At 38.5% G+C, this 24,066-nt stretch overlaps 1 protein-coding gene across 2 annotated transcripts; it reads left to right on the top strand.

Annotated features, from left to right (window-relative positions):
- The first annotated feature begins 64 nt into the window (after positions 1-64).
- On the top strand, positions 65-23,489 carry LOC587102 (vacuolar protein sorting-associated protein 52 homolog). Of its 2 annotated transcripts, XM_030997404.1 has the most exons (18): positions 65-202; positions 2,820-2,951; positions 3,906-3,981; positions 4,250-4,317; positions 4,764-4,939; positions 5,819-5,969; positions 7,269-7,369; positions 8,073-8,205; positions 14,013-14,070; positions 14,591-14,724; positions 15,936-16,091; positions 18,416-18,534; positions 19,182-19,305; positions 20,187-20,390; positions 21,353-21,530; positions 22,108-22,226; positions 23,104-23,148; positions 23,333-23,489. In XM_030997404.1, exons 1-18 carry the CDS (start codon positions 86-88, stop codon positions 23,432-23,434), a joined length of 2,193 nt encoding a protein of 730 aa, XP_030853264.1. In that variant the 5' UTR covers positions 65-85; the 3' UTR covers positions 23,435-23,489. The 2 variants fall into 2 exon arrangements, with proteins under 2 accessions (XP_030853264.1, XP_030853263.1); XM_030997403.1 differs by having other exon boundaries at positions 69-202; positions 23,104-23,450.
- Positions 23,490-24,066: the final 577 nt, after the last annotated feature.

Raw genomic sequence — 24,066 nt, 5'->3', positions numbered from 1 at the left:
GATCCCTGATTGGACCAATATTGTAAGACTGCCATAATTCAGCCAATAGAAATCATTGTCTCTCTAGCTCTACGTACGTACGTCAATGCAGTTAGAGTCTAAAATGGCAACCACCAGTACTAGAAAATCAACCAATCCTTTCGATGATGTCGACGAGCCTGAAAACCCTTTTTGGGATGAACATGCTCCAGGAAATCCTGAGGTTCGTTTATTGCTTTTCAAGAATCATGTGAAAAATATAATGATTCTTTATGCAACGCCTGCAAATTTTACCTTTGTGTGTGACCAATTGTTTCCGATGTTAAAATCTACGGTCCCACCTATCAATATTTGTGTCCTAATCCTATGTCGTGCCAGTGGGTTTGGGAGGGGGCGTGGTTTACTGTGTGTGGGATCATTGATTCAGACAACTATACTTTCATTACTTTGTTTGTTTGATTAACGCAAATTAAGACGGGGCTAGTTCAGAAGTCTACTCTAGCTAGAGTGTAGACTATCAAAAATTTGACCCGTAACTCCGAGGTGGAGAGCTAGGTCATGATTTAAAAGTCGATGGATGTAGATCTAGATCTACTAGATCTATGTAATTTGTTACCTGTTTCGTGTCAATTTTCTTGTCTTTTTCAGAGTATTTTTCCTGAAAACAAAGACTTATAATACTTAATAGACCTATGCACTCTCTAACAGGATTCATGGCAAACTGCAGCACAATCAGAGCTACCGAGTACATGTATCATGCATTTGGCGAGACGTCATACATTTTGAGGGTCTGAAAATGCTCTTACGCACACCGCGCGCGCTAGATTTTGAAAAAACGTTATACCTTATACGTGTGTTATACCCTTGAACGCGCGCTAGCGCGCCGAATCATGAAAATGTCACGCAGTGCCGATCTTTGAACTTGGCGTCTCTGCACAATACAATTACCGTCATGATTAGGCAAATTCATGCAAAAAAATATATTCAAAAAATTGACTTGAAAACGCATCACACAATTAGTCTGAACCGAGTCAGGAGCAAATTTGAAGAAATTATATTTCTAAATGTTGTAAAACCAAAGATATGAGAAGAAAACTGACCAAGTATCTGTACTAAAAATCGTACATGTAAAATTGGTCGTAGACATTCGACAGCTGAATATGACGCGCACGGTTGCATTACATGCGTTCTCGAATCCAAAATCGTACCTCACACACACAATCTCGCCATACCGCGAATGGTCCGTCTTGTGGAGCTAGCCGGCTGAGAGTTTGCAGCGATTACCAACGCAGCTTCGGAGCTCCGCAGCGCGCCATTTTAGCGGGACTCGGAAAGGTTTGCGATGGGAAGGCAGCGGCCTAGCTTTTTGCCCAAACAACGCTAGATCGGCTGCTGGCAAAATGAAAATAACTACGATCGAGAACATCGTCGGTTTCTTAACTTTTCAGTGAGATAATTCTGAATTCTAATTGAGACTATATAGTACATTAAATCGACAAAGAAACCTCGGTAGAACTCTTATAACTATACAAAAGCTTGTTTATTTCTTCATTTGACATTTTGTTTTCGACCATTTTTTTGTGCGCGAGTCAATGTAAACTATGTATTACCAAACTTTCAACACGCAAGGAACGGGGAACACTCGCGGACCTCGTAACAAATTCGTTGCAAAAAAAAAATTTCAAGGGTGATTTTGAAGCAGTGAAGAACATTGGCGCTGCGATGCGCAGAAATATACTTGAAAGAAACTAAAAAAATAATACCTGAATTTTCAGAAAATCGTATTTGTATTAGTGTACCTAGATGTGACTTGTTTATAAATCAGATTTTATGAAGATTTGTTTTGGTTGGTCATTTCTAGGCTAATATTTTGAAAGTTGCATCAGTAATGGGCCCGATGTTTCTCTTATCGTACTCGCATGTTATTTCTACATAGATTAAACATAGGATGGTTAAGGGTAAGACCAGATATTAACATTATAAAAAAGATATATCCTTCCACCCTCCCATATCCAAGTTTTGGGCTGATTATTGCCGACCCACCGCAGCAAGGCCATTCAGATTTTCGTACGCGCGCAAAGCGCCCTCTAGTGCCCCATGAATATGCCTATCATGATGGTCGGGTGTGGGCGTGTTAAGTTAGCGACTGTAATCTTAGTTTTACGGTCGCTAACTGAACACATGCACGCGTCTGCACCCCACCGTCGGTATGGTATGCAATCGTGTGAAGAAATAAGATTCTTAGAGGGAAAATAAAAAAATTATATTATTAATATAAAGAAAACAATTAGTGGATAGTGAGGCAATAACGTCACAGACTCATGAATGAGTCGCCAATTTGTCTTTTGATTTTCATTGTACCTTAGTTTTACATACTTTTTCAAAAATTCATAACTTTCTTATTAGTTGCACTATTTTGCTCAAACTTATTTTGATTGGTTTGTCTGATTTTTCTGCTTCTATTGAAAGTAAGTTATTTTTGGAGTAGACTTGCCCTTTAACTTAAGTGCAATGGCAATGCCAATATTTAATATTACATAACACTCTGGCATGTCGTGCTTTAAACAGGCGAAGCACTTCACACATAACTGACGCACACTCAGCATAGGTAAACACATAAAATAGAAAAATCAACAAAAATTTCAGTACAACTTGCAAGATTGTACCTTAAATTTGACGAAAATGAGAATTTGTCAAACTTAAGTAGGACTTAAACTTAGTGAAATACTTAATAAAGAGAAATTTAATTCTAGATCAAAAGATAATGCAATATTGTGACCTTAAAGGACAGTGTATACTGATGCGTCGGCATTATTTTCTTCCTTTTGGGGGTCACACAGATTGAAGAGGCGGTTGCTGAATTGAACCTTGGTGTACTAGATCTCACGTCAGATGAGTTTATCTTGGATGAAGTCGATATTCATATCCAGCAGAACCTCGAGGATGAAGTGGTCAAGGCGGCTTTGGAATCGGTAATCAATCTGCGATCCTCTTCCAATGTTTTTATTTTTATTTCTCCTTTCTATGAAGGTTAAAAGAAATTACCAATGAGAATCACTTTTGAGGGATTGCTTTCATTTTTGGCTTTGGAATCGGTAATCAATCTGCGATCCTCTTCCAATGTTTTTATTTTTATTTCTCCTTTCTATGAAGGTTAAAAGAAATTACCAATGAGAATCACTTTTGAGGGATTGTTTTCATTTTCATAGAAGCTTTAATAATATAATATTGAATGCATTTCAGAAAAAGTTTATTAAATGATTTTGCTGTTTGGAATTGGCGGCTTTGGAATCAGTAATCAATCTGTGATCCTCTTCCAACTCTTTATTTTTTTCTCCTTGTAAAGTTTTCAATTTTAAGGGATTACTTTCATTTTTATAGAAGTTTAATATTATAGTGTTTAATGCCTTTTGGGAAAAGTGTATTGAACGATTTCTTTGTTTGATAAAATGTTCCTTGTCATGGGTACTGAAAAGATTGCCCATATAGTAGATTTATATAATGTACAATTTGACTTTTCCTTGACATCTTTGAATGATGAAAGGCTGATAATAGAATTAAATAAAGTAAAGTGCTGATAAAGTACAATTACTGTAGAGAGTTTAACTCCTTCAAACGTGAATTCAAGTGACAGAAATGTTGTTACCATTCTTTTCATTTCTTTCTTTCTCACCTTCAGTCACTTTTCTCCTGTCCCTTTATGCATCAATGTCACCCCCCCCCCTCTCTCTCTCTCTCTCTTTCTCTCTCTCTGTTTCTCTCCCCCTTTCTCTCCCCCTCTCTCTCTCTCTCTCTTTCTTTCCAACTCTCCATCACTCTGTCTCCATCTCTGTCCTTTGTGAATCTGTATGTGTGTTTTCTTTCTTCAATTCTCTCTTTAATTCTCTCTTGTTTTATTATTCAATATTTAACCCCCCAAAATATAGGGCGTGGATCTGAGACAGTATTCCAAACAGATAGAAGCTGAACTACAGGAAGTGGAGAACGCCTCCATAGATGACTGTATCCTTTTGCCTTGCATATAAATACCACATACTGGAAGAAGGGTTGTCTTATGAATAAATCACAGATTTTATATTGAATTCCACCTGTATAAATCCTGTCCTAAAAGGCTATGATGATGGGAAATTCACAACTTTTATTTCTTTAATACACTGTTATTGTTAGGTAAATTTACGTGTATGATCATGCTCAAATTTTGTATGAGAGATACTTTTTTGCACTTCAATTAAAGTTGAAGTTAATTTTTTCTTGACCATCATTGCAACAGACATCAAAGAAAGCCAAAACATTGCCAGTCTGCACAACCAGATTACAGCATGTGACACCATCCTTGAGGTAATTTTATCATTCAATGATATATTGTTATATCTGTCTAGCATTTAAAGAGACTTTTGGTCAACAGTTTATGGGAAAAAAAACGGATGCCTTTTTGTACAATCATATCGAAGCATACATGCAGAAAAGTTTTTCCACTGCAATGAAACTTTTCTGCATTTAACAACTAGTCTCTCCAATGGAGGAATCCATTTAAGAATAATGACCACATTATACATATTAATGGACAAGACAAGACAAGTCTCTGCCTTCTTGATTTCTAGATAAAAAGGTTTGAACAACATTTTCGGGGTTGCATGCAGTTATATTTGTACACCCCTATTGCCATTCTTTTACCCCTAAAATGGTCTTAATGCTAGCATTTTAAGACCGTCTACAACAACCTGGTGAACTTTAGAAGTTTCATATGAATAGATTTGATGCATAATTTGATTGATTGGTTTCAGAGGATGGAGCAGATGCTGAATGGTTTTCAGTCCGACCTGGGTAGTCTGAGCGCAGAGATACAGACGTTACAGGAGCAGTCCATCGCTATGAATGTCAAACTCAAGAACAGGCAGGCCGTGAGGGGAGAACTCAGTCAGTTTGTGGATGAGATGGCTGTCAATGAGAGAATGATCAAGTAAGTTGACCCCTGACCCCTTGAACCCTGACCTCAATGCTGAAGGGTTTCCAGTCTGACCTTGTTTGTCCGATACAAACCCTAACAAGACCAATCCACTTTTATGAACATTAAACTAAAGAATAGGCAGGCAGTTTGTGGATGAGATGGTTGTCAGTGAGCAAATGAACAAGTTAGTTGTTCGCTGAAGAAAAAAACAACAATAGTCTAGATGATCGGTTTGTGTATTAAAAGTCAGAATTATTCTGGGAGACAGTCAAACCTTATCAGCTGTTCATCCATAGCTTATTGGCTTACCAATAGCAAAGCTGCCAACCAGTCCTATTTTTGAGGAGTTATTCCTACTTTTCGGCCCTCAGACTAATGTTATGGATCTTATATTCCTCTCTTTTGTCAAAACTTCTGTGACTGGGCCAAATGAATGTATTCCTAATTTTGCCTTGAGGAATTCCTAATTATTGCTTTGAAAAGCTGGCAGGTATGCAATAGAATGATTTCAAATGTTGGCATTGAATATGTTCCCTTGTTGTCAATACTTCCATTGTTTGTAGAGGTGTTGTGGTCGAGTGGAATACTTCGCCGGACTGTCGATCACTTGGTCCGATGTTCGTGTCCCGCCGTGGCACTAATGTCCTTTGGCAAGACATTGATCTACATTTGTCACTCTCCACCCAGGTGTTAAATGGGTACCTGGTACCAATGTGGTATGCTTAGCAATTTGAGCCTAGTAACTCTTGTTAGAATGCTCCCCAGGGAGTGGAGAAAGTGCATACATTGTGTGCGGGCAAGCCAGAATCTGATTACCAGAGTAATAATGTAAAGCGCTTAGTAACTCGGACATTCCCGACGTATTAATATTATAATATTATTATTGTCTAGCATCGTGTTGGAAGCCCCTGTGACAGACAGACAGTTCCTGGAGCAGCTTCATGAGCTAAACCATAAGATACGCTTTGTCAAGGAGCAGGCCTTTAAGGATGCCCTGTCTTGCCGAGATGTGGAGGACATCCTGGAGAAACTCAAACTCAAGGTCAGTATAAGGTCACACCTGCCGACCCTTACGAATAATCCGGAATATTCTGATTTTCTGGATTTTTAGGACCTGAAAATTCAGAATATTCAAATTTGTCAAAATTTCGAGTTTTTTGTTTTTGTTTGTTTGTTTGTTTAATTTTTGGGGCTAAAGCCAATTAAGCTTGTTTTATCATGTGCTGCAGTTTGAGAGTTCACGTATTGCGTTCGTTGAATGGCTGCATGATCGAACAGCGAATTTGTATTCGCTTTTTGGTACATATTTACCGAGTATTGCCAGTTGCACTGCTGCTGCAAGTGTGATTTCTTATTTTTGAAGGTAAACCGTGCTAAAAATTACTAGGTAATTCTTATTTTCAAATGTTGGCAGGTATGTAAGGTCATTAAACTTATGAATAATTCATAAACTACTGTGGAAGGTGGAGCGGCTATATAACCAGTGCTCAAGAACAATGTCTGTACTCAAATTCAATTTCAATTTTATTTCTGTTTCCAACAAAATATTACAAATCAATTATAATCATTACAACAATTAAGGAATACATATTGAAAACAGAGGGGTCCACTTAAAAGCAATGCTTGTACAATTGTGGACCCCTCAAATGATACTTTGGAATAATGAGTGATTAAATTAATTACAAAAGGAACTACAAATAGGGATGAAGAAAAAAAGAAGGGGGACGTGAACAGAGATGAGAACAGGACAAGAGAGTACTTTACATGGCAAAGATAGGAGAGCATGGTTACAATACAAAGAGTAGACAATGCCAAAAAAAGAAGTGAGAGATCAGGAGTACAGAAAGTAATACAAAAGGATGAGCTGCATGTGGGGTTAAGAAGAAGATGAGGAAGAGAAATGCTCATTAGAAAGGAGCTATGCATGAGAGGGCACAATGTAATAAATCAAATTACATTTTGAGTCGGCGAGTAGATGTATGGTGTATTTCACGAGGCAATGGCATGATCAGTAGCCTACTCAACATCAGTGAAACAGTACGTCTAAGAAATGCACACAAGTAATGTTTACGGTACAAACAATAAATCAATAAGTACAAGATTTGCCCTTTAATGTGCGTGTAATCATAGTGACATAGAAACATGTTCTCTTTTTAGTTTAATAAGATAAAATATATATATAATAAAGGAAATCCATGGTAACTTGCATTCATTTACACTTTCATATTTTAATACAAATTATGACACTATACTTTTTTATTCCATCTAATTTGTGCTGTAGCTTTTCATTTATGTGAATGATGTAAGTATTCTATTGTAAATTTGAAATGTATATTTTCAGGCCATCTTCAAGATTCGAGAGTTCATTCTTCAAAAGGTCAACCAGATGAAGAAACCAATGACAAACTACCAGCTACAACAGAATGCCATGCTAAAAGCAAGGTATGTAAAGCTCTCAGTAGCTTCCATTTGTCCTAACCATAGCTAAGGCCTAAAAAAAAAGATGTTGTATTGCCCTTTGCGACCGACGCAAAAATCTTGAAATCTACGGTCGGCTTTTTAAAAAAGTTTTTTTTTTAATCGTTTTTAGAGCAAAAAAATATTAATGCATTCAAAACTGAAAAATATCAACCCAAGGAGGAAAAAGAAAATAAAAAAGATTTCTGACCGACCGACCCATGTTTTGGCACCTAAAGGGCAATGCCACATCTTTTTTTAAGGCCTAATAGAGAGATAGTGTTGTGACATTCATCCATGCACTTGTTCATAGGTCAATCAATACTTGAAGCTCCAAATATAGAGTGGTGAAGTGTGACGTCATCAAAAAACTACTTTCAGAATTTCTCGATTTTTTCTTCATTTTCCGAAAGAGCATCAAACATAATGTCGAAATGTCGAAAACCAATGAATATGTTAAGTATTGGCTGAGATATGACCATCTGAATAAATAAATGTCTTATAGGAACTCAGCGTTATTTTGCTCTGGTTCATAACATTACAACCAGAGCAAAATAACACTGAGTTCCTATAGGAAATCTATTTATTCAGATTCAGATGGTAAATACACCAATTTCCATTGTTAAAAGGACAATGAATATGAATCTTATGAACCTTATTACTTGACTCATAACATTGTTTCATACAGATTTTTCTATGAGTTTTTGCTGGCCAATGAGAGACATGTGGCGAAGGAGGTGAGGGATGAATACGTGGACACCATGAGTAAAGTCTACTTCTCCTATTTCAAGGGATACATCAACAGGCTCATGAAACTACAGGTAAGATGAATTGATTGATTTGATTTATTCGTCCACAATGTGGAAATATGCTTCCCACCAGCAACAGATGAGGCTTTTCTTATGTCTAATGGTGGGTTATTCCAAAGCTTTGGAGCAGTGCAACTGAAAGCACAATCTCCAAGATTTTCACCACCAATTCTCAACCTGACTTAACTTTATTTTCTGACAGTAATCACAGTGATTTATCACGATCTTCAAGTGATGTCAAGAGTGGATCATTACAAAATCTTTTAAAAATATTGCTTAAAATACTTAAACAAATATTTCAAAGTACGGTATGTCAATGTTCACACTTCTCAAAAGGTGATGTACAAGGCTATGAAAATTGCCTCAGATTAATTTTTTGAACATTTTGGGGATGGGATTTGTTAATACAAAAACCTGATTGCCCATTAAAGAGGAATTGCATTGTTGATGGCCTTATTTGCTCTCATACTTTTCTCAAACTGAGCCCAAAATAATTCCTGTCCATCTTCATCATTCGTCCACAACATGTAAGGTTTGTTCCTACTCATGAACAACCTTACAAGATATGGCAGGTTCTCATCCTCAATGTCCTCCAAAAATATCAAGATGATTTTGTCCAGACCTGTTTCGTTAAGATGCTCCAGTGCCATACGGAGCTTGGTCATGCACCAGGCATCACGTATAGATTGGTTGCTTATCAACAAGACAGTCTTGAAGCTGTTATCCAGGGCGTCATTGATGGCATTGATGTAGAACATTCCAAGATGGAGGTCTCTGTCCCCGTAGATGATGTTCTGCAGATGCGGGAACCTCTCCTCCAGGGCAGGTTTCATGACCCGATCAACCCATTCCTCTTCCTCTTCAAGGAACATGAGCTTCAGATGAAACTCGTAGTTATCTGCATCAAAGTCTTCTGCCATTTCTTCGTAGCCAACAACAGCTAGTTTAAGAAGGAAAAGCTTGTGATTCAACCACCAACGTCTGTTGTAAGCAAGCAATGTTATGAAGAATAGGAAAATACCTGTGAAGGAAATACCTGCTATAAGAAAGATGTTGACTCCACAATGATCATCAGGATGAAAGGACAGTATCGGCTGTTTTGATAGTCCTTTCAGGGACGTCCCGGAGCACAGGGTCTGGTCTGCATGTTTAAAATCAATGTCGGCAGAGTCCAACCACTGCCTGAACCATGCCAAGGAGCACGTACAGGAGAAGGGGTTTTTGGAGATGTCGAACCTAAGGGAAGTATTACCTGGTAGAACTGTCCCAGGTTTAATGGTGCTGATTTGATTCCCAGGTAGATATAGATCCGTCAGTCTTAGTGTCTGGGCGAAAATCTTGGGGTCCAGACTACTCAGGACATTGTTCTGGAAGTACAGCACTTTCAGGCCGAAGAGGCCATTGAATAGGTCTCCAGGAACCTCCACTAGATTGTTCTCACTGATATAAAGGTACCTTAGGGAGGGGAGAGGACTGAACAGTCCTGACCTTAGCATATGTATTCTTGAGTTGGTCATATCAAGATGGACCAGTTGTGAAAGGTTCTGAAATATCCGTACATCAAGGTCATACAAAAAGTTGTCTTTGATTCGCAACTTACGAAGCGAGAAGAGACCGGTGAAAAGTGACTGATGTTTGTCTTTATCATACAGAACAGTATCTTTCAACTGTGCCTTCTCCATACGCAGTTCGCTTAAACTACTCATATTGAAAAACTGCTCTGTTGATGTTGGTGACACTTGGATGGGTGCATTTGATAGATCCAGAATGAGCAGTGTATGCAGTTGACAAAAGGAATTTTGCAGAAATGTTGCCTTCTCATTTTTCAGGTACAGCTCTTTTAAATTTAATAAGCCTGTGAAAGTTTTGTTACTGTAGTTATCGATGTTATTGCCAGATATGTTCAATGCCTTCAAATTGGTTAGCCCATCAAATCTCTCCTTGGAAACACCTTTTAAAGCATTGTTCGATATGTCAAGCATACGGAGGGTCTTGATTGTCCAAAGCTGCTGGTCATTGTTCAGTGCGTCGATTCTGTTACTTGAGAGGGATATGGTAAGAATGGATGACATGCCATAGAAGTATCCAGGAGAGAGAGTCTGCAATAAATTTCCAGATGCATTCAGTTGTTTCAAACTTAACAGGCAAGCAAATGTCCCATTTGTGAAGGATGTTAATTTGTTGTATGAAATGTCTAGTTCTGTAAGTGACTCCAGATGACAAAATGACTGATTCGTGAGGAGTTTGAGTTTGTTAAAACTCAAGGAAAGCACTTCTAATGTTGTGAAGCCCCAGAGTGCACCCTCTTGTACAATCTCGATCATATTAGATGATAACGTTAGAGTTCGGATGGTCGGGTAAGTGATGGACAGATTAGAGGCAAAGTCAGGAGGTAAAAGCTCATGGATCTGGCAGCCATACAATGATAAATGTTCGATGTAAGTCATGCCAACGAAAGGTTGAATGTCAAATGAGTCAATTTGATTTCCTACAAGCATAATTTGTTGTATCGAATTCAGATGCAAAAAGCTTTGTGGTTGTAGAATTTGAATTTTGTTAGATAGAAGGGTCAAAGTGCCGATTGTTGTGTTCTGCAGAGGAAGAAAGTCCTCTTGTTGAATTTCTTCCAACTCATTTTGGTCGAGGTTTATTTCTTCCAGATGAGACCATTGAGAACATCCCTCAAAGTTGATACTCTTGATTTTGTTCCCCTTGAGTTCCACCTTTGACAGATTGGGTATGTTTGAAAAGGCTTCATGAGGAACAGCGTTCAGGTGATTGCCATTCAACACCAGCTGTGTGAGTAGCATGTTCTTCAGAAAGATATGTGGAGATATAGACTCTAGATTGTTACTATTGAGGATGAGAGTACTGAGCTTTGTCAAGGTCCAGAAAGTTCTGCTCTGTATAGAAATTATAGGGTTCTTATTCAAGCTAAGGAGGGTTACATTTGGTATATCCTGAAAAGAACTGTTGTGGAGGACCGTCAGTTTGTTGACAGACAAGTCGAGCTCAGTGACACCTTGGGGTAGATCCTGAGGAACTTCTGTGAGTCCAAGGTGCTGACAGCCGGCAATAACTCCATGGCTAGAGTTCTTCAGCCGACATTTTGTGGGAGTATTGACAGTTTCTGCACCAAATGCATCAGGTAGGTCCACTTGTAGCCAAATAAGTCCTACCGCAAGGAGTAGTAGCTCGAAACGAATTTTGCAGCGTACGGTGTAAACTGCCATAATTCTCTAATACCGGACAGGTGGAAATATATAGTCAGTGCACTTTCGAGATATTACAGTATCATCAAGAACAAGAAGTTATCAGAGTGTTCATCTAAAATGTTCCATTTTCCATTTGCACACAAAATGATAACTTCCTGATTAAAGTGCTGGAGCTTCTAATTCGTATGCAACTAGCAGGAATTTTGCTGTATTGGGTTCTATGTAACCCGAGTGCGAGAGACAGGAAGATTGTATTCTATGTTACATCCTGTTTTATTTCCTTTTGGTGCTGCTGATAACGGTATCTAGGAATATTCATGGCCCATTCAGACAGAGGAAGAAGTTTGTGCAGAAGGCATTTAAAGAAATGTCGTTTAAAGAATCATCATGTAGCAAATGGGGCAGACAGATGTGGAGAGAGTATTGTATGAAAACATATTTTGAAACTCGCTTTGAAACGGTCAGTTAACATATGTTTAGTGTCACCATAAATGTCAGCTGGCCGATCATCTATTCACACTCACATGATATTAATCCAGGTTACACCGTTTTCATACAATACACCATTCTCATAAGAAGTGGACTCTGATTGTAATAGAATTTTCCTTTGATGTGATGCTCAAGCGGTTCTAGGACAATTACCCCTCAAAAAAAATTCTGCTTTTATTAAAACCAACTTATTATCAGGATGAACTTCCCCTTTAATGAACAGGGGGGTAGTTATCTGGGGGGGGGGGGGGTAATTGTCCTTAGTTGTCATTGGGGCGGGGAGGGGGGTTGTCCTAGAGGGTAATTTTCAGGGATGGGGGATATTTTCTGGGAGAAATTGTCCATGCGAGTGATTGTCCTTGGGGGGGGGGGGGGTGATTGTTCATTGTCCTGATACGGTACGGTAAATCTTGGTATTCTGAACATGGGGTTAGATCCTGTCAACTTGTCAAGAATGTTTGGTTGCTGAACTTCCTGTTAAAGGTAACTCTTAGTTCTGGTATTGATGTAAAATCATCATAGAATCATATTAAATAGATTTATACTGAATGGTCAAGCCCATTAAAATATAATAAAATAAAATAAAATAAAATCTGAACTATTTTTTGGTATCCCGTGCGTTAAGTTATATCAGATTATTAAATGAACGTTTTTTTTTAAATATTCAATTTGAAAATTCCATTCACCTATTTCTTGTAAATGATCAAGGACGATTCTTGAATGATCAGTTATTTCAAGGGGATACCAATTAATTTGTATTTTACCTGTTTATATGCTTGTGTATTTATCTATTTTGCTTTTGATGCTGTTATTTGTTTTTATCATTACCAAACAGGGCCTCATGGAAGACCACCAAATTGGTGATATGTGCCACCCTGTATAAATGTCAGAAATAAATTTTTTAAAAATGAATTATGGCTCAATAATGAGCAAAGAACAGCCTGAAAATTGAGTTGGCTTGTCCTGACTGCTTGTTGAGCAATACCGGTGTGTTTTATATTATCCAGATGAGATGAGATCAATGTTTGTTCCTATAGTCCCAGGTGATCTTTTTCATGTCACTTCAGGCTCGTTCAGAAATTAAAGGGAACCAAAACATTCATAAAAAGGTACTTTTATTGTAAAGTTTAAAATATTTGAATAAAATCAGTGAAAGTTTGAACAAATTCGGGCAAGGAATAAAGAAGTTAAAGCTTTTTTTAAATAACTTGTCACTAGAGGGCAATATTCAACATGGTGACATCCTTTGTGGACAACTCTCCATGCCTTTTGTACTTCAAGTTTCATGTTTTTCCTTCTTTCTTGTGATTGAGATAATTTACTCCCCTGAAAGCAAGATATGGAATGCAAAATGATAGTCTACTTCACATTTTAGGATGTCGGATCCTGAACACGAATGAATACAAAGAAAATGAAAGAATTGTGAAATTACATGGTCAGAAAGAATGGAGAGTTTTCCATAATGATGTCATCAAATTAGATATCGCCCTCTGGTGACAAGCTATTTCAAACAGCTTTAACTTCTTTATTCCTCGCCCGATTTTGTTCAAACTTTCACTGATTTTATTCAAATCTTTTACACTTTACAATCAAGGCAGATTAGTATGAAGGTTTTGGTTCCCTTTAAGTGGTAAATCGCTGAAGATTATTTTCTTCTATAGCTCTGTGTTAAAAGATGTGAAGAGTATGACACTTTCAACATCATTGAAAAATATGTTAAAACGCTGCAGTTTTCCAAGGCTTTATTGTCGTGCTGGGTAAGTCATAAAACACCTAATCAACAAGGCTTAATTGTGATCTCTTTCTCTCTATTTTTCTCTCCATCTCTCTCTCTCTCTCTGTGTCTTCCCCCTCTCTCTCTCTCTCTCTCTCTCCCTCTCTCTCTCCCTGTCTCTTCCTCTCATTCTCCCCTCTCTCTCTCTCTCTCCCTCCCTCTCTCTCTCTCTCTTTCTCTCTCTGTCTTTCCCCTGTCTTTCCCCTGTCTTCCCCCTGTCTTCCCCCCCTCTCTCTCTCTCCCTGTCTCTTCCTCTCACTCTCTCTCTCTCTCTCTCTCTCTCCCTGTCTATTCCTCGCTCTCTCTCTCTCTCTCCCTATATATTTTGTTTTTATTTACAGTTTGATGAAGTGGCAGACAAGGATGATCTGATGGGTGTAGAAGATACAGCCAAGAGAGATATCCTTTTACTCTTCTTTAAGTGTCAGACATATAAGTATTCAAATCAGTGTCCAGCTTGAAATAAAATACTCTTTTGGCTAAGTACGCTATATTACCCTTAATTTTAAGACAGCTTCCTAGCAGACTGAGCCAATTATTTTGGAGGCCTTTATTGGCAGGCTTATCACACACAGACATCGCAATCTGCGCACAATTATGCTTGCACGCATTTAAATTTAAATGAGTTGTGTTTGTTGCGCATCATTTTGGATTGACAATTAATGTACGTCACAATACTTATTCCCGGGTATTTTGCTTTACCTTTACAATAGGCTTCCTAAAGTAAAATGCTCATATGTGATCTGAATAAGTTATTCCACCAGTTTGATTTAATTTAACATTATGGAAGTTCAAATTTGTTAAGCACATCTCACCCCCTCCCCCATATACTAAGGGTTAGTATTTGAGGCAAGAAGGAAATAAATGTGTTAAGATCTGCAGTAGACTAATTTTTCCTTGACCGGTGGTTGTCATTTACGTCTCTTCTCGTCCAAGCCGTCTCTCAAGAATCGATCCACCGTCTTCACCATTGGTAACCGTGGTAACATCTTAACCTCCGGGTTAGAAGCCTCCATCATCCTCCCTCATGCAGCCCAGAAGGATGACACCAAGGTATAGTTGTAGATAGTAGTGTGATAAGTAAGCTCTATGGGCTGTTCAGACCTCATTAATGAAGATAACCTTAAAGGTACTATGTCCCTTTTGCAGCCAACCTCAAATTCTGTAGAATTTTGCATGGATTATTAATATGTCATGTATGTCCTATCTGTGAAATTTAAACATTAGCAGTGTCCTCATATTCAAATTATGCAAGGAAACCCGTTTACTTGCTAGACTTCACTGTCAGACACTATTGAGGGACTGACTGGCTTTTTTTCTTCTTTGGTAATAACATACATGAAAAGAGTTGTAAAGGGTACATGAGCATTTGTCTACATCAATAACCCACTTCTTGTGATGGCCAAGATTAAACTGATTGAATCTTTGCGCAGCATAAAACGTATGACCATTCGGTACAATTGTCTGAAAATCAAGACTATTACTTTTGGGCTCTATAGCCCTAAAGTCGATTTGACAACTAACAGTCGTTATTTTCCCACTTGAAGACATTTTCAAGCCCCACCTTTTTTAGGGAAGTTCTAAATTAGTATTATCTTTCAAATGCAGTTGGAATTTAACTTTTTCATTTTTTTGGCCTGCAAATGGGACATAGTACCTTTAACCTAATAGAGGTGTTGTTGTCCAATGGTTTAAAAACTTGACTGAAAATGCAAAAGCTGATGGCAAAGACATTAATCTACCCTTGCCACTGTCCACTCAGGTGTTAAATGGGTACCCGGTAGGTTGCGAACATTAGTGGTTGACTTGGCAAGTGTGCACTTGGAAAATGGCATGTGTCCAAATCACTCCCCAGGGAGCAGAGCGTGTACACTGTAATGTGTGGATGATGAGCAATTGAATTAAATGACTAGGGTATAATTGTAATTACAATGTAAAGTGCTTACAAACATAGTACTAAATGCTATACAAATGCAACTATTATTAACTATAACAATGAATTATTCTCTAATCGCTCAGCTCTTGGTTATGTGGAAAGGCATTTGAAATCATTGTTGAATCGCTCGGCCACCAATCTTTTTTTTTAGTGTAGACCTCATCTAAAATATATATGAGCTAATCATCTGATTATATGTCAGTGGCAGATGAAGGAACGGAGGCATTGTCCAGTGTTTCATCGACAGAATCTATGATTTTTATTGTCGCAAAATTTAGTAAAGTCTGACAACAACTGTCTCTGTCTCTCCCCCCCCCCCCTTTTCCAGCATACTTTTGAAAGCTTATTTCGCAGCCAGCACTTTGCCCTGTTGGACAATTGCTGTCGAGAGTATCTCTTTGTCTGTGATTTCTTCATGGTGAGCGGTAGCAATGCTCAGGATCTCTTCACCAATCTCCTGGGAAAGACGCTCTCAATGTTCCTGGTAAGAGCATGCTTTCTCTGCTTTTCTCTGCTCAATAGTGGTATATACTTTATAAGCAGAGCTGCCAACCATTCTGTTTTTTGCCGGAATTACTCCGTTTTTTCCTCCAAATTACGGTACTACGTTTTTTCTTCATAAAATATGTTTTTTAATAATTTTTTTTTTTTTTTTTTTTTTTTTAACATACCACACGTCAAACAACTGCCCTTAAATGGTGATTTGATTGCAAATTCAATAGAAAACTTATTTTAAAACATACTTGAAGAGAAATATTCTCAAAAGAAATGAAATGCCGATAATACCAAAATAACCACCAAAAAAAATTACCTGCTTGTATGGAAAAAACAGCATGATGAATGAACATTTCTGCATTGGAAGTGTGTCGCACGTGGTTGTAAGGTTCTTTTTATGAATTCCTTTTTTTGGCTTGAAATTCCTTTTTTTTGCCATCATGATTCCTTTTTTTGGTCGCACAAGGTTGGCAGCTCTGTATAAGTAATGTCATCTAGGAAATGTAAATTAATGGCAATTGTCAGCACAAGAAAGAAATATCTTATCCTGTTTTTTTATAAAAATATATACGTGTCTGCTCCTTTCCAAGGCTTTTACTTGAAATCCACTTTGATTTGAAAGGAGGTACACAGTACAGTTTAATAGCAAAATATAATAAAAGACAGCCAAGTGTTATCATTGCATTTTTTATGACTCATTTACCAAAATTTAGTCCACTTAAGGAGTATAGGTTTTGCAGCTGAACTGTTTATAATTCTGTCTTGCCATGAATCAATTAAATCAAAGAAATCTGTTTCATGTTGTTGTAAGATTATAGCACTATATCAGAAATCAAAGTATAGCCCTATTCAGAAAGTATTTTTTGCTCTCACAGTATACTAAAGAACAATATTTGCTTAAAGTGATTGGGTAACTTTGTCTCAGATTCTGAAACAAAATCCTGGATTTAGCTCATGCTGCAATGATAATTTTAAACCATTAGGTCAGTCAAGAACCCCATGACTTTTACAAGCTAATCGCCTGTCTGATTATCAAGATATTTATGATTGGAAATCGAATCCAAATTTTGCATTTTCCCAACGGTTTTCATAACACTACAGTCTATTGGGGAAAACGAGTATGGTAAAACCGTCACTCAAAGATTTTTACTTTTTTGAGGCACTTCATGATCATTTTGAAGTGCAATTTTTTTAGGGCTTCAATATTAGACCATTACACAGACACTGATAACATGTAGGGCCATGCATCTCAGATTTAACATTGTTAAAGGCCCGGTCTCACCGCCAGCACTTTGATGGAGCGTTCCTGGAGCGGTTAAAACAATTCATCACCGCTCGTAACCGTTCACCACCGTTTAACAGAAGTTGGCCCTTTGTTAAGGCAACGCCGTATACGCTCGGCCACCGCTGATGGTCCCTCCTACCGCTCCGAAAGTTTTGAGCTGCACAAAATATTGCGAGTGGTGAGGAGCGGTCAAAGTTTGGCACCGCTAGACGCAAGTTCGTGGACGCTTTGGTCCGCTAGGCCAACGCAGAAATTTTGAACGCTGGACCACTGCTGCTTCGCCAGCTTTGCCCGGGCAGTGATTAAACGTTGCACAAACTTTGGTGGAGCGGTTGTAAGCGTTTTACGAGCGGACACGGGATTGCTGGAACGGTGTCGGGCGTTGAAGCAGCGATCCATTGCGGTGATGAACTTTGGTTTGGCGTTGGTATGGAGGTGTCGGAGCGGGACCAACGCTTGCTACCGCTCGCTACCGTTAAACCAACGCTAAAGCAACGCCGGCTTCAGCGGTGCACCGCTAAGGCAACGCCCGTGTTTTCGATTTGTTTCCCATTTTGTGCGCGGTGACGAGCATTGTCCAAATTCTGCCCCCTCTCCCTACCGTTCAAGGAACACTCCAGCAAAGTTCTGGCGGTAAGATCGGGCCTTACACAATGCCTTTAATACAAACAAACTTGACATGGTGGCCACCTCTCTACATAGCTAAACTGTCTAAAGTGGTCACCCGAATTGTCTCCCTCTTAGAAAGAATCGAGTGTACCGTAGTAGAACCTGTCTGAATAGGCCACCTGTCTACAGTGGCCACTTTTTTCTGTTTCCCTTGGGTGACCTTAATATACAGGTTTGACTGAACTTGATTCAAGACCCATTTTGATAACTACTTGCTTGTAAGGCCATCATTTGCCTCTACGTTGTATGACAAACTATTTTTTATGGATCATTGAAATGTGTGTACGAATGTGCTCTTTGTCTTGCACAAACAGCACAATAATAATGAAAGACTTCTTTTCTCGCTGTCCTCTGTTTAGAAACATATGGACACATACACGAATGAGTGTTATGACTCCATAGCGGTATTCCTCTGTATACACATCATCCAACGGTATAGAGTTCTTATGCACAAGAGATCTGTTCCAGCCTTAGACAAGTAAGTGAACAATGAAGTGAAGTTTGAGTACATATAAAGAGGTGTGCTTTACTATATTCATCATTCTTTCATATTTGTTCTATTCATATGTTCAGTCATAATTTTGATGTTTTTATTGATGATGATTCATGATATTGATTGTTATACATGTATAAATTATTAAATATTACATAATCATATGTTTTAGATATTCGAGAGATTCTTCTCTGAATGCTATGTCAGATATACATGTACATACAGTAATGGTAACAATTTGACATCAATTCTATTGCCATAAAATTTTGTAATATCCATTAAATTTGTGACATTCTTTCTATCATTTGTTGTAGATAATGGGAGATATTTCTTTACATGCCACAGCAAAGATGTATACAGTGACAATATAGATGGCATTTATTTTGTATCTGTCATATTCATTGTATGTACAAGTATATTTTATTGTACATGTATTTGCCATTTAGTTACATGTTTCAGATGTAGGGGGACTTTCCTGTAGATACTACGGCTAAAAATTCATAGAAATGCATTTCTTTAGACACATAATCACCCTTCCCAGCATATTATATTTATTCTATGTTACTCGCATTTTGTTTTGTTTTGTTGTATTTACCATATTTATTGTGTTATCGTATGATCATTGTTTCCAGATATTGGGAGACACTTTTCGAGATGCTCTGGCCGAGATTCAAACTCATCCTAGAACTCAACATCCAGAGTATTCATGAAATGGACCCACAGAAACTAGGATCCATTGATGTCAGACCACACTACGTAAGAAAGGATATTATGATGATGATGATGATGATGATGATGATGATGGCGATGATGACAATGATGATGATGATCATGATGATGGTGATGATGGTGATGATGATGATGATGATGGCGATGATGACGATGATGACGATGATCATGATGATCATGATGGTGATGATGATGATGATGATGATGATGAAGATGGTGATGATGATGATGATGCTGATGATGATGGTGGTGGTGATGATGGTGATGATGGTGATATTGAGAATAATGATGGTGATGATGAGGATGATGATGCTGGTGATGATGATGGTGATGACAGGGATGATAGTGATGATGATAAAGATGAGGATGATGAGGATGATCATAATACTGAAGATGAGTAGGAGGAGGATTATGATGATGCTGATGATGACGGTAGTAGTGATGATGATGATAATGATAACAATAATAACAATATTACTTATAGTAAGAGTTATTGTTATCAACTTAAAGACAAAGTTGAGTGCTGGTCATATTGTACTAGGAAATACACTTTGTGGGAGCAACAGAGGAAGGTTGATTATGTAATACATAAGAATCAATGTATACTGTGAGATTTCGCTATAATCAAAATGAAAAGGAATGGATAACAATGCAATTTTTATCACACTGTTACAGAGGCAGGGAGGTCGTCAAGTTTCTCCTAAAAGGAAAATATGAAAGACATGGCTAAAGTCACAAAAACTTAGTTGTGGAAGTTTGATTGTTTGACATGTAAGTGAACATCATATACACAAACAGTTAATTGTGTTCAAAAGATTTTTTAAATACAAACCATGTACTGATTGGATGATAAATGAAAGCTACAATCTATCACCATGACTCTGAACATCCCTGTCCTCTCCTTTCAGATCACTCGTCGCTATGCGGAGTACTCTGGTGCCATTGTGAACCTGAACGAAACGTTCCCAGATGAGCGAGTGAACAGGCTCCTTCTGAAGCTACAGTCTGAAGTGGAGAACTTCATTCTGCGGATGGCTGCCGAGTTTCCGTCCAGGAAAGAGCAGCTTATCTTCCTGATCAACAACTATGACATGATGCTCAATGTTATAACTGTGAGTTCTTTGACCTTATTTGAAACTTTGACATTTTTTCCATGCTATAACAAGATGCTTAATGCTAGAACGGTTAGGCCTTTGACCTTATTTCTTATTGTGACATGGTGGGCATTGTAATAACAGTGAGCTCTAAGACCTTCATCCTTATAAAAATGGTGTTCAGTGTCATAATGTGGAGTCCTTTGGCCTTATTCTGTACCGTGACATGATGCCCAATGTTAAAACAGTTAGTCCTTTGTGCAATAGAATAATGGTAAGCTCTTTGACCTTATTACAAGTATGACTTTTGAATTTATTCTTTACTTTTGCATAATGCTCACATGTTCTTTGATCTTATTCCATATCATCTTAACTTTTAACCAAATCATAAAATTATAACCTTTGAAATTGTTTTTGATACTAACTATGCTCATAATTTAAAAAAAAAATAAGCCCTTTATAAACCTCATTATAACCTTGCTCTATACTTTGACATGATTCTCAAATGTTCAATTGATGAGTAATTTGACCCTTTTTCAAACCGTTACTTTTAAACTTATCTAAAACCATGACATTTGAACTTAAGACATGAAATATGACACAAATGCTCCATGTTAGAGGAGGCGAGTTGGCTCAGTCGGTAAAGCGTCTGCTTTTCGAAACCCACCTTTTCTACCTCGAATCCCACCTAGGCGGATGACTGAAGCCTGCATTGTGTGCTAATGTGCCCCCCCCTTGATTCATAGATGCAGGCTATCTTAAGTGGAGAACACTCCGTCTCTCGGATAGGACGTTAAGAACCCACTGCACTATTCGTATAACAGTAGAGGGAAACCCCGGTGTAGTGGTCCACCTGCATAGCCCAGTATATACATCTGCAAGAATCTTTAGTATTGAAGGAGGCAGATTATCCATAAAAACAGAAGAAGAAGTTATTTTTACCTCTTTATAAACTCTGGTGCGATCTCCCTTCTTTCCAGGAATGTACATCGGAGGATTCGAGGGAGGCAGAGAGCTTCCGTCAGCTCCTGGACGCCAGGACGCAGGAGTTCATCGAGGAGGTTCTCGCTCCTCACTTTGGAGGGATGATGTCGTTTGTCAAAGATGCGGAGAATCGCATCGAGAGGGGACAAGCAGACCATCTCAAGTCACAAGAACGTAAGACATTGTGCTGTTTAAAGCCCCACTGTACTACTTGTAGCTACTTGCTCCCTCAATATAGAAAACAATGCCTAAGCGGTCCCCCATGATCCTCTTTTTCTTATGTTAATTGAGAGCTGAGTTGATGAGATAGCCACCTGTCAGTGACCATGCTGGGTGGTCTAATCCCTCCTGGCCAAAATAGTACAGAGTACAGACAGGCTTTAACATTCAAAGTCTTGTAACTCTGATCCATAATAACTTGTTTGTTATTATATTTCTGTAAAAATAAAGAAATAATAGCATCTCAAATTTCTGATAACTTGACATATGTATGTGGAGTCCATTTTTAACTTGACTAGAACATTCATGTAGAAGTAACAATATGGAAGTGAAAAATTATATTTTACTTGTTTTTATGGTGCGGCAAACCATATTGTTTGTTCTACCCATCATCAACTAATGTATGCAATTTGCATTTTGACTATTGAAATACAGTTGTTCCCAACATGTGAATGCAATAGCTCATTGTTAAGTTAACAAGCATAATTTAAGTCTTTTGAGATAAGATATTGTTTTGTGGTTGTTTTTTCAGGTCATGTTGAGCAGTTGGTCCGAGGTTTCTCATCGGGTTGGAAGCAAGCCATTGAGCTCATCAACCAGGAAATCATGAGATCATTTACCAACTTCAAAAATGGCACCGGCATTCTACAAGTGAGTCTCATATATACATTAACCCTGTCTCTTTAACTGCCAACCCTTCCTCTTTCAGAGGAATGATTCCCAATTTATTTTCTGCCTTCAAACCCGTTTTATGAACTCTACATGTCTCTTAAACTTCTAATTTTTGTGGAGACATTTGTATAAAAGCATGCTATGTGCACTATATTTCTAAATTGATATTATTTTCTTCGCAGAGATTCCTAAATTATGCCATGGAAGGTTTGTTGGCAGGTATGTCATTGCGCCACTATGTTTTAAATAAAAGATCCAACATGAGATTTCAAGAGTTAAGTTTTTTAACTTTTTTTCTGGGAATGTTAAAAAAGGCATAAAATGAATTTAAAAAGGCATAACATGAATTCCATTGCAATTAATTTCACAATGAGGGTACCTGCTTCTCCTTTGGGAAGATAAAACATCACATTGTTCAATTCTTGGGCAGAATTTGTTGCTCATGGGATGGATAGGGTAATGAAGAATATGGGCCAAATTACATTTTGACCCGACCCATCTGAGGCATAAGTTTTCTGTTTTCTTAAGTCCCACTGTACTACTTGTATCTACTTGCTCCCTCTATATAGAAAACAATGCCTAATCAGTGACCATTGGTCCCCCATGATCCCCCTTTTTCTCATGTTAATTGAGAGCTGAGTTGATGAGGTAGCCACCTGTCAGTGACCTTCCCGGATGGTCTAATCCCTCCTAGCCAAACCAGTACAGATAGGCTTTAATGCAGCTTTGACTAATTTCATTTTGCATCCCTAACCGTTCATTGGAATGAAGCCATGAGCAAATTGCTCTGCAGCAAGTGTCAAACCACAAACAAAGTAATTTTGTGTCATTGTTTTATTTTTATTTTTTAACGTAGGGTGCCCTGACACAACTCATCCAGTACTATCACCGGTTCCAGAAGGTCTTGTCTCAAAACCCTCTCAAAGCTCTGAGTGTGAGAGGTGAACTCATCAACATCCATCATCTCATGGTGGAGGTTAAGAAACACAAGCCAGCGTTCTAGATCAGCTTCAAACAGAGGCACTGATGGGTGTAGTGGGGTTGGGGAGGCAGGCAGGGGTCAGTACTATCACCCGTTCCAGAAGGTCTTGTCTCAAAACCCTCTCAAAGCTCTGAGTGTGAGAGCAGAACTCATCAACATCCATCATCTCATGGTAGAGGTTAAGAAACACAAGCCAGCGTTCTAGATCAGCTTCAAACAGAGACATCACTGACGGGTGTGGTAGGGTTGGATAGGCAGGCAGAGGGGGGGGGGGGGGGGGGGGGGGGTAAGGTTACCCATATACATCATCTTATGATAGAAATTCAGAAACACAAGCCAGCATTCTAGATCAACTTCAAACAGAGGCAATACTGACAGGTGTGGTAGGGTTGGATAGGCAGGCAGAGGGGGGGGGGGGGGGGGGGGGTAAAGGTTACCCATATACATCAGCAGGAGGCGCGATGGCTCCGTGGTAGAGCAGTGGTTTCGTAACCGGAAGGTCCTGGGTAGGCAGGTAGGGGTCATTGGTAGAGCAGTGTCCTAGTGTCTTTTGGTAAGGCATTAATCCTTATTACCAAGTCCCCCGGAGAGGACTTGAAGCCGTCTGTCCTTTTGTTGCTTACTTACAAGCATACACTAGCATTCAGGTAATTCAGATTAATCAAACAAATCGTATAATAGAAGTTAAGAAACACAAGCTAGCATTCTGAATCAACTTGAAAGCAGAGGCATCACTGAAGGTCAATGGTAGGGTGGGCTGGAATGGAATCAGGTTACCATCAACGGTTTTGTGATACAAAGGTGGAAGTATTCCTTTCAAACAAGAAAATCAAAACA

The sequence above is a fragment of the Strongylocentrotus purpuratus genome, unplaced genomic scaffold (genome assembly GCF_000002235.5).
Source record: "Strongylocentrotus purpuratus isolate Spur 01 unplaced genomic scaffold, Spur_5.0 spur5_scaffold_4, whole genome shotgun sequence".
NCBI classification, from domain to species: Eukaryota; Metazoa; Echinodermata; class Echinoidea; order Camarodonta; family Strongylocentrotidae; genus Strongylocentrotus; species Strongylocentrotus purpuratus.
This window is presented reverse-complemented; position numbering and strand designations above follow the sequence as displayed.

Coding starts and splice junctions, on each gene's coding strand:
- LOC587102 (XM_030997404.1), top strand. CDS start 86: ATGCAGTTAGAGTCTAAAATGGCAACCACCAGTACTAGAAAATCAACC. Junction 14,071..14,590: donor AGAAGATACAGCCAAGAGAG/ATATCCTTTTAC, acceptor GTTGTCATTTAC/GTCTCTTCTCGTCCAAGCCG. Junction 22,227..23,103: donor ATGGCACCGGCATTCTACAA/GTGAGTCTCATA, acceptor TTTTTAACGTAG/GGTGCCCTGACACAACTCAT.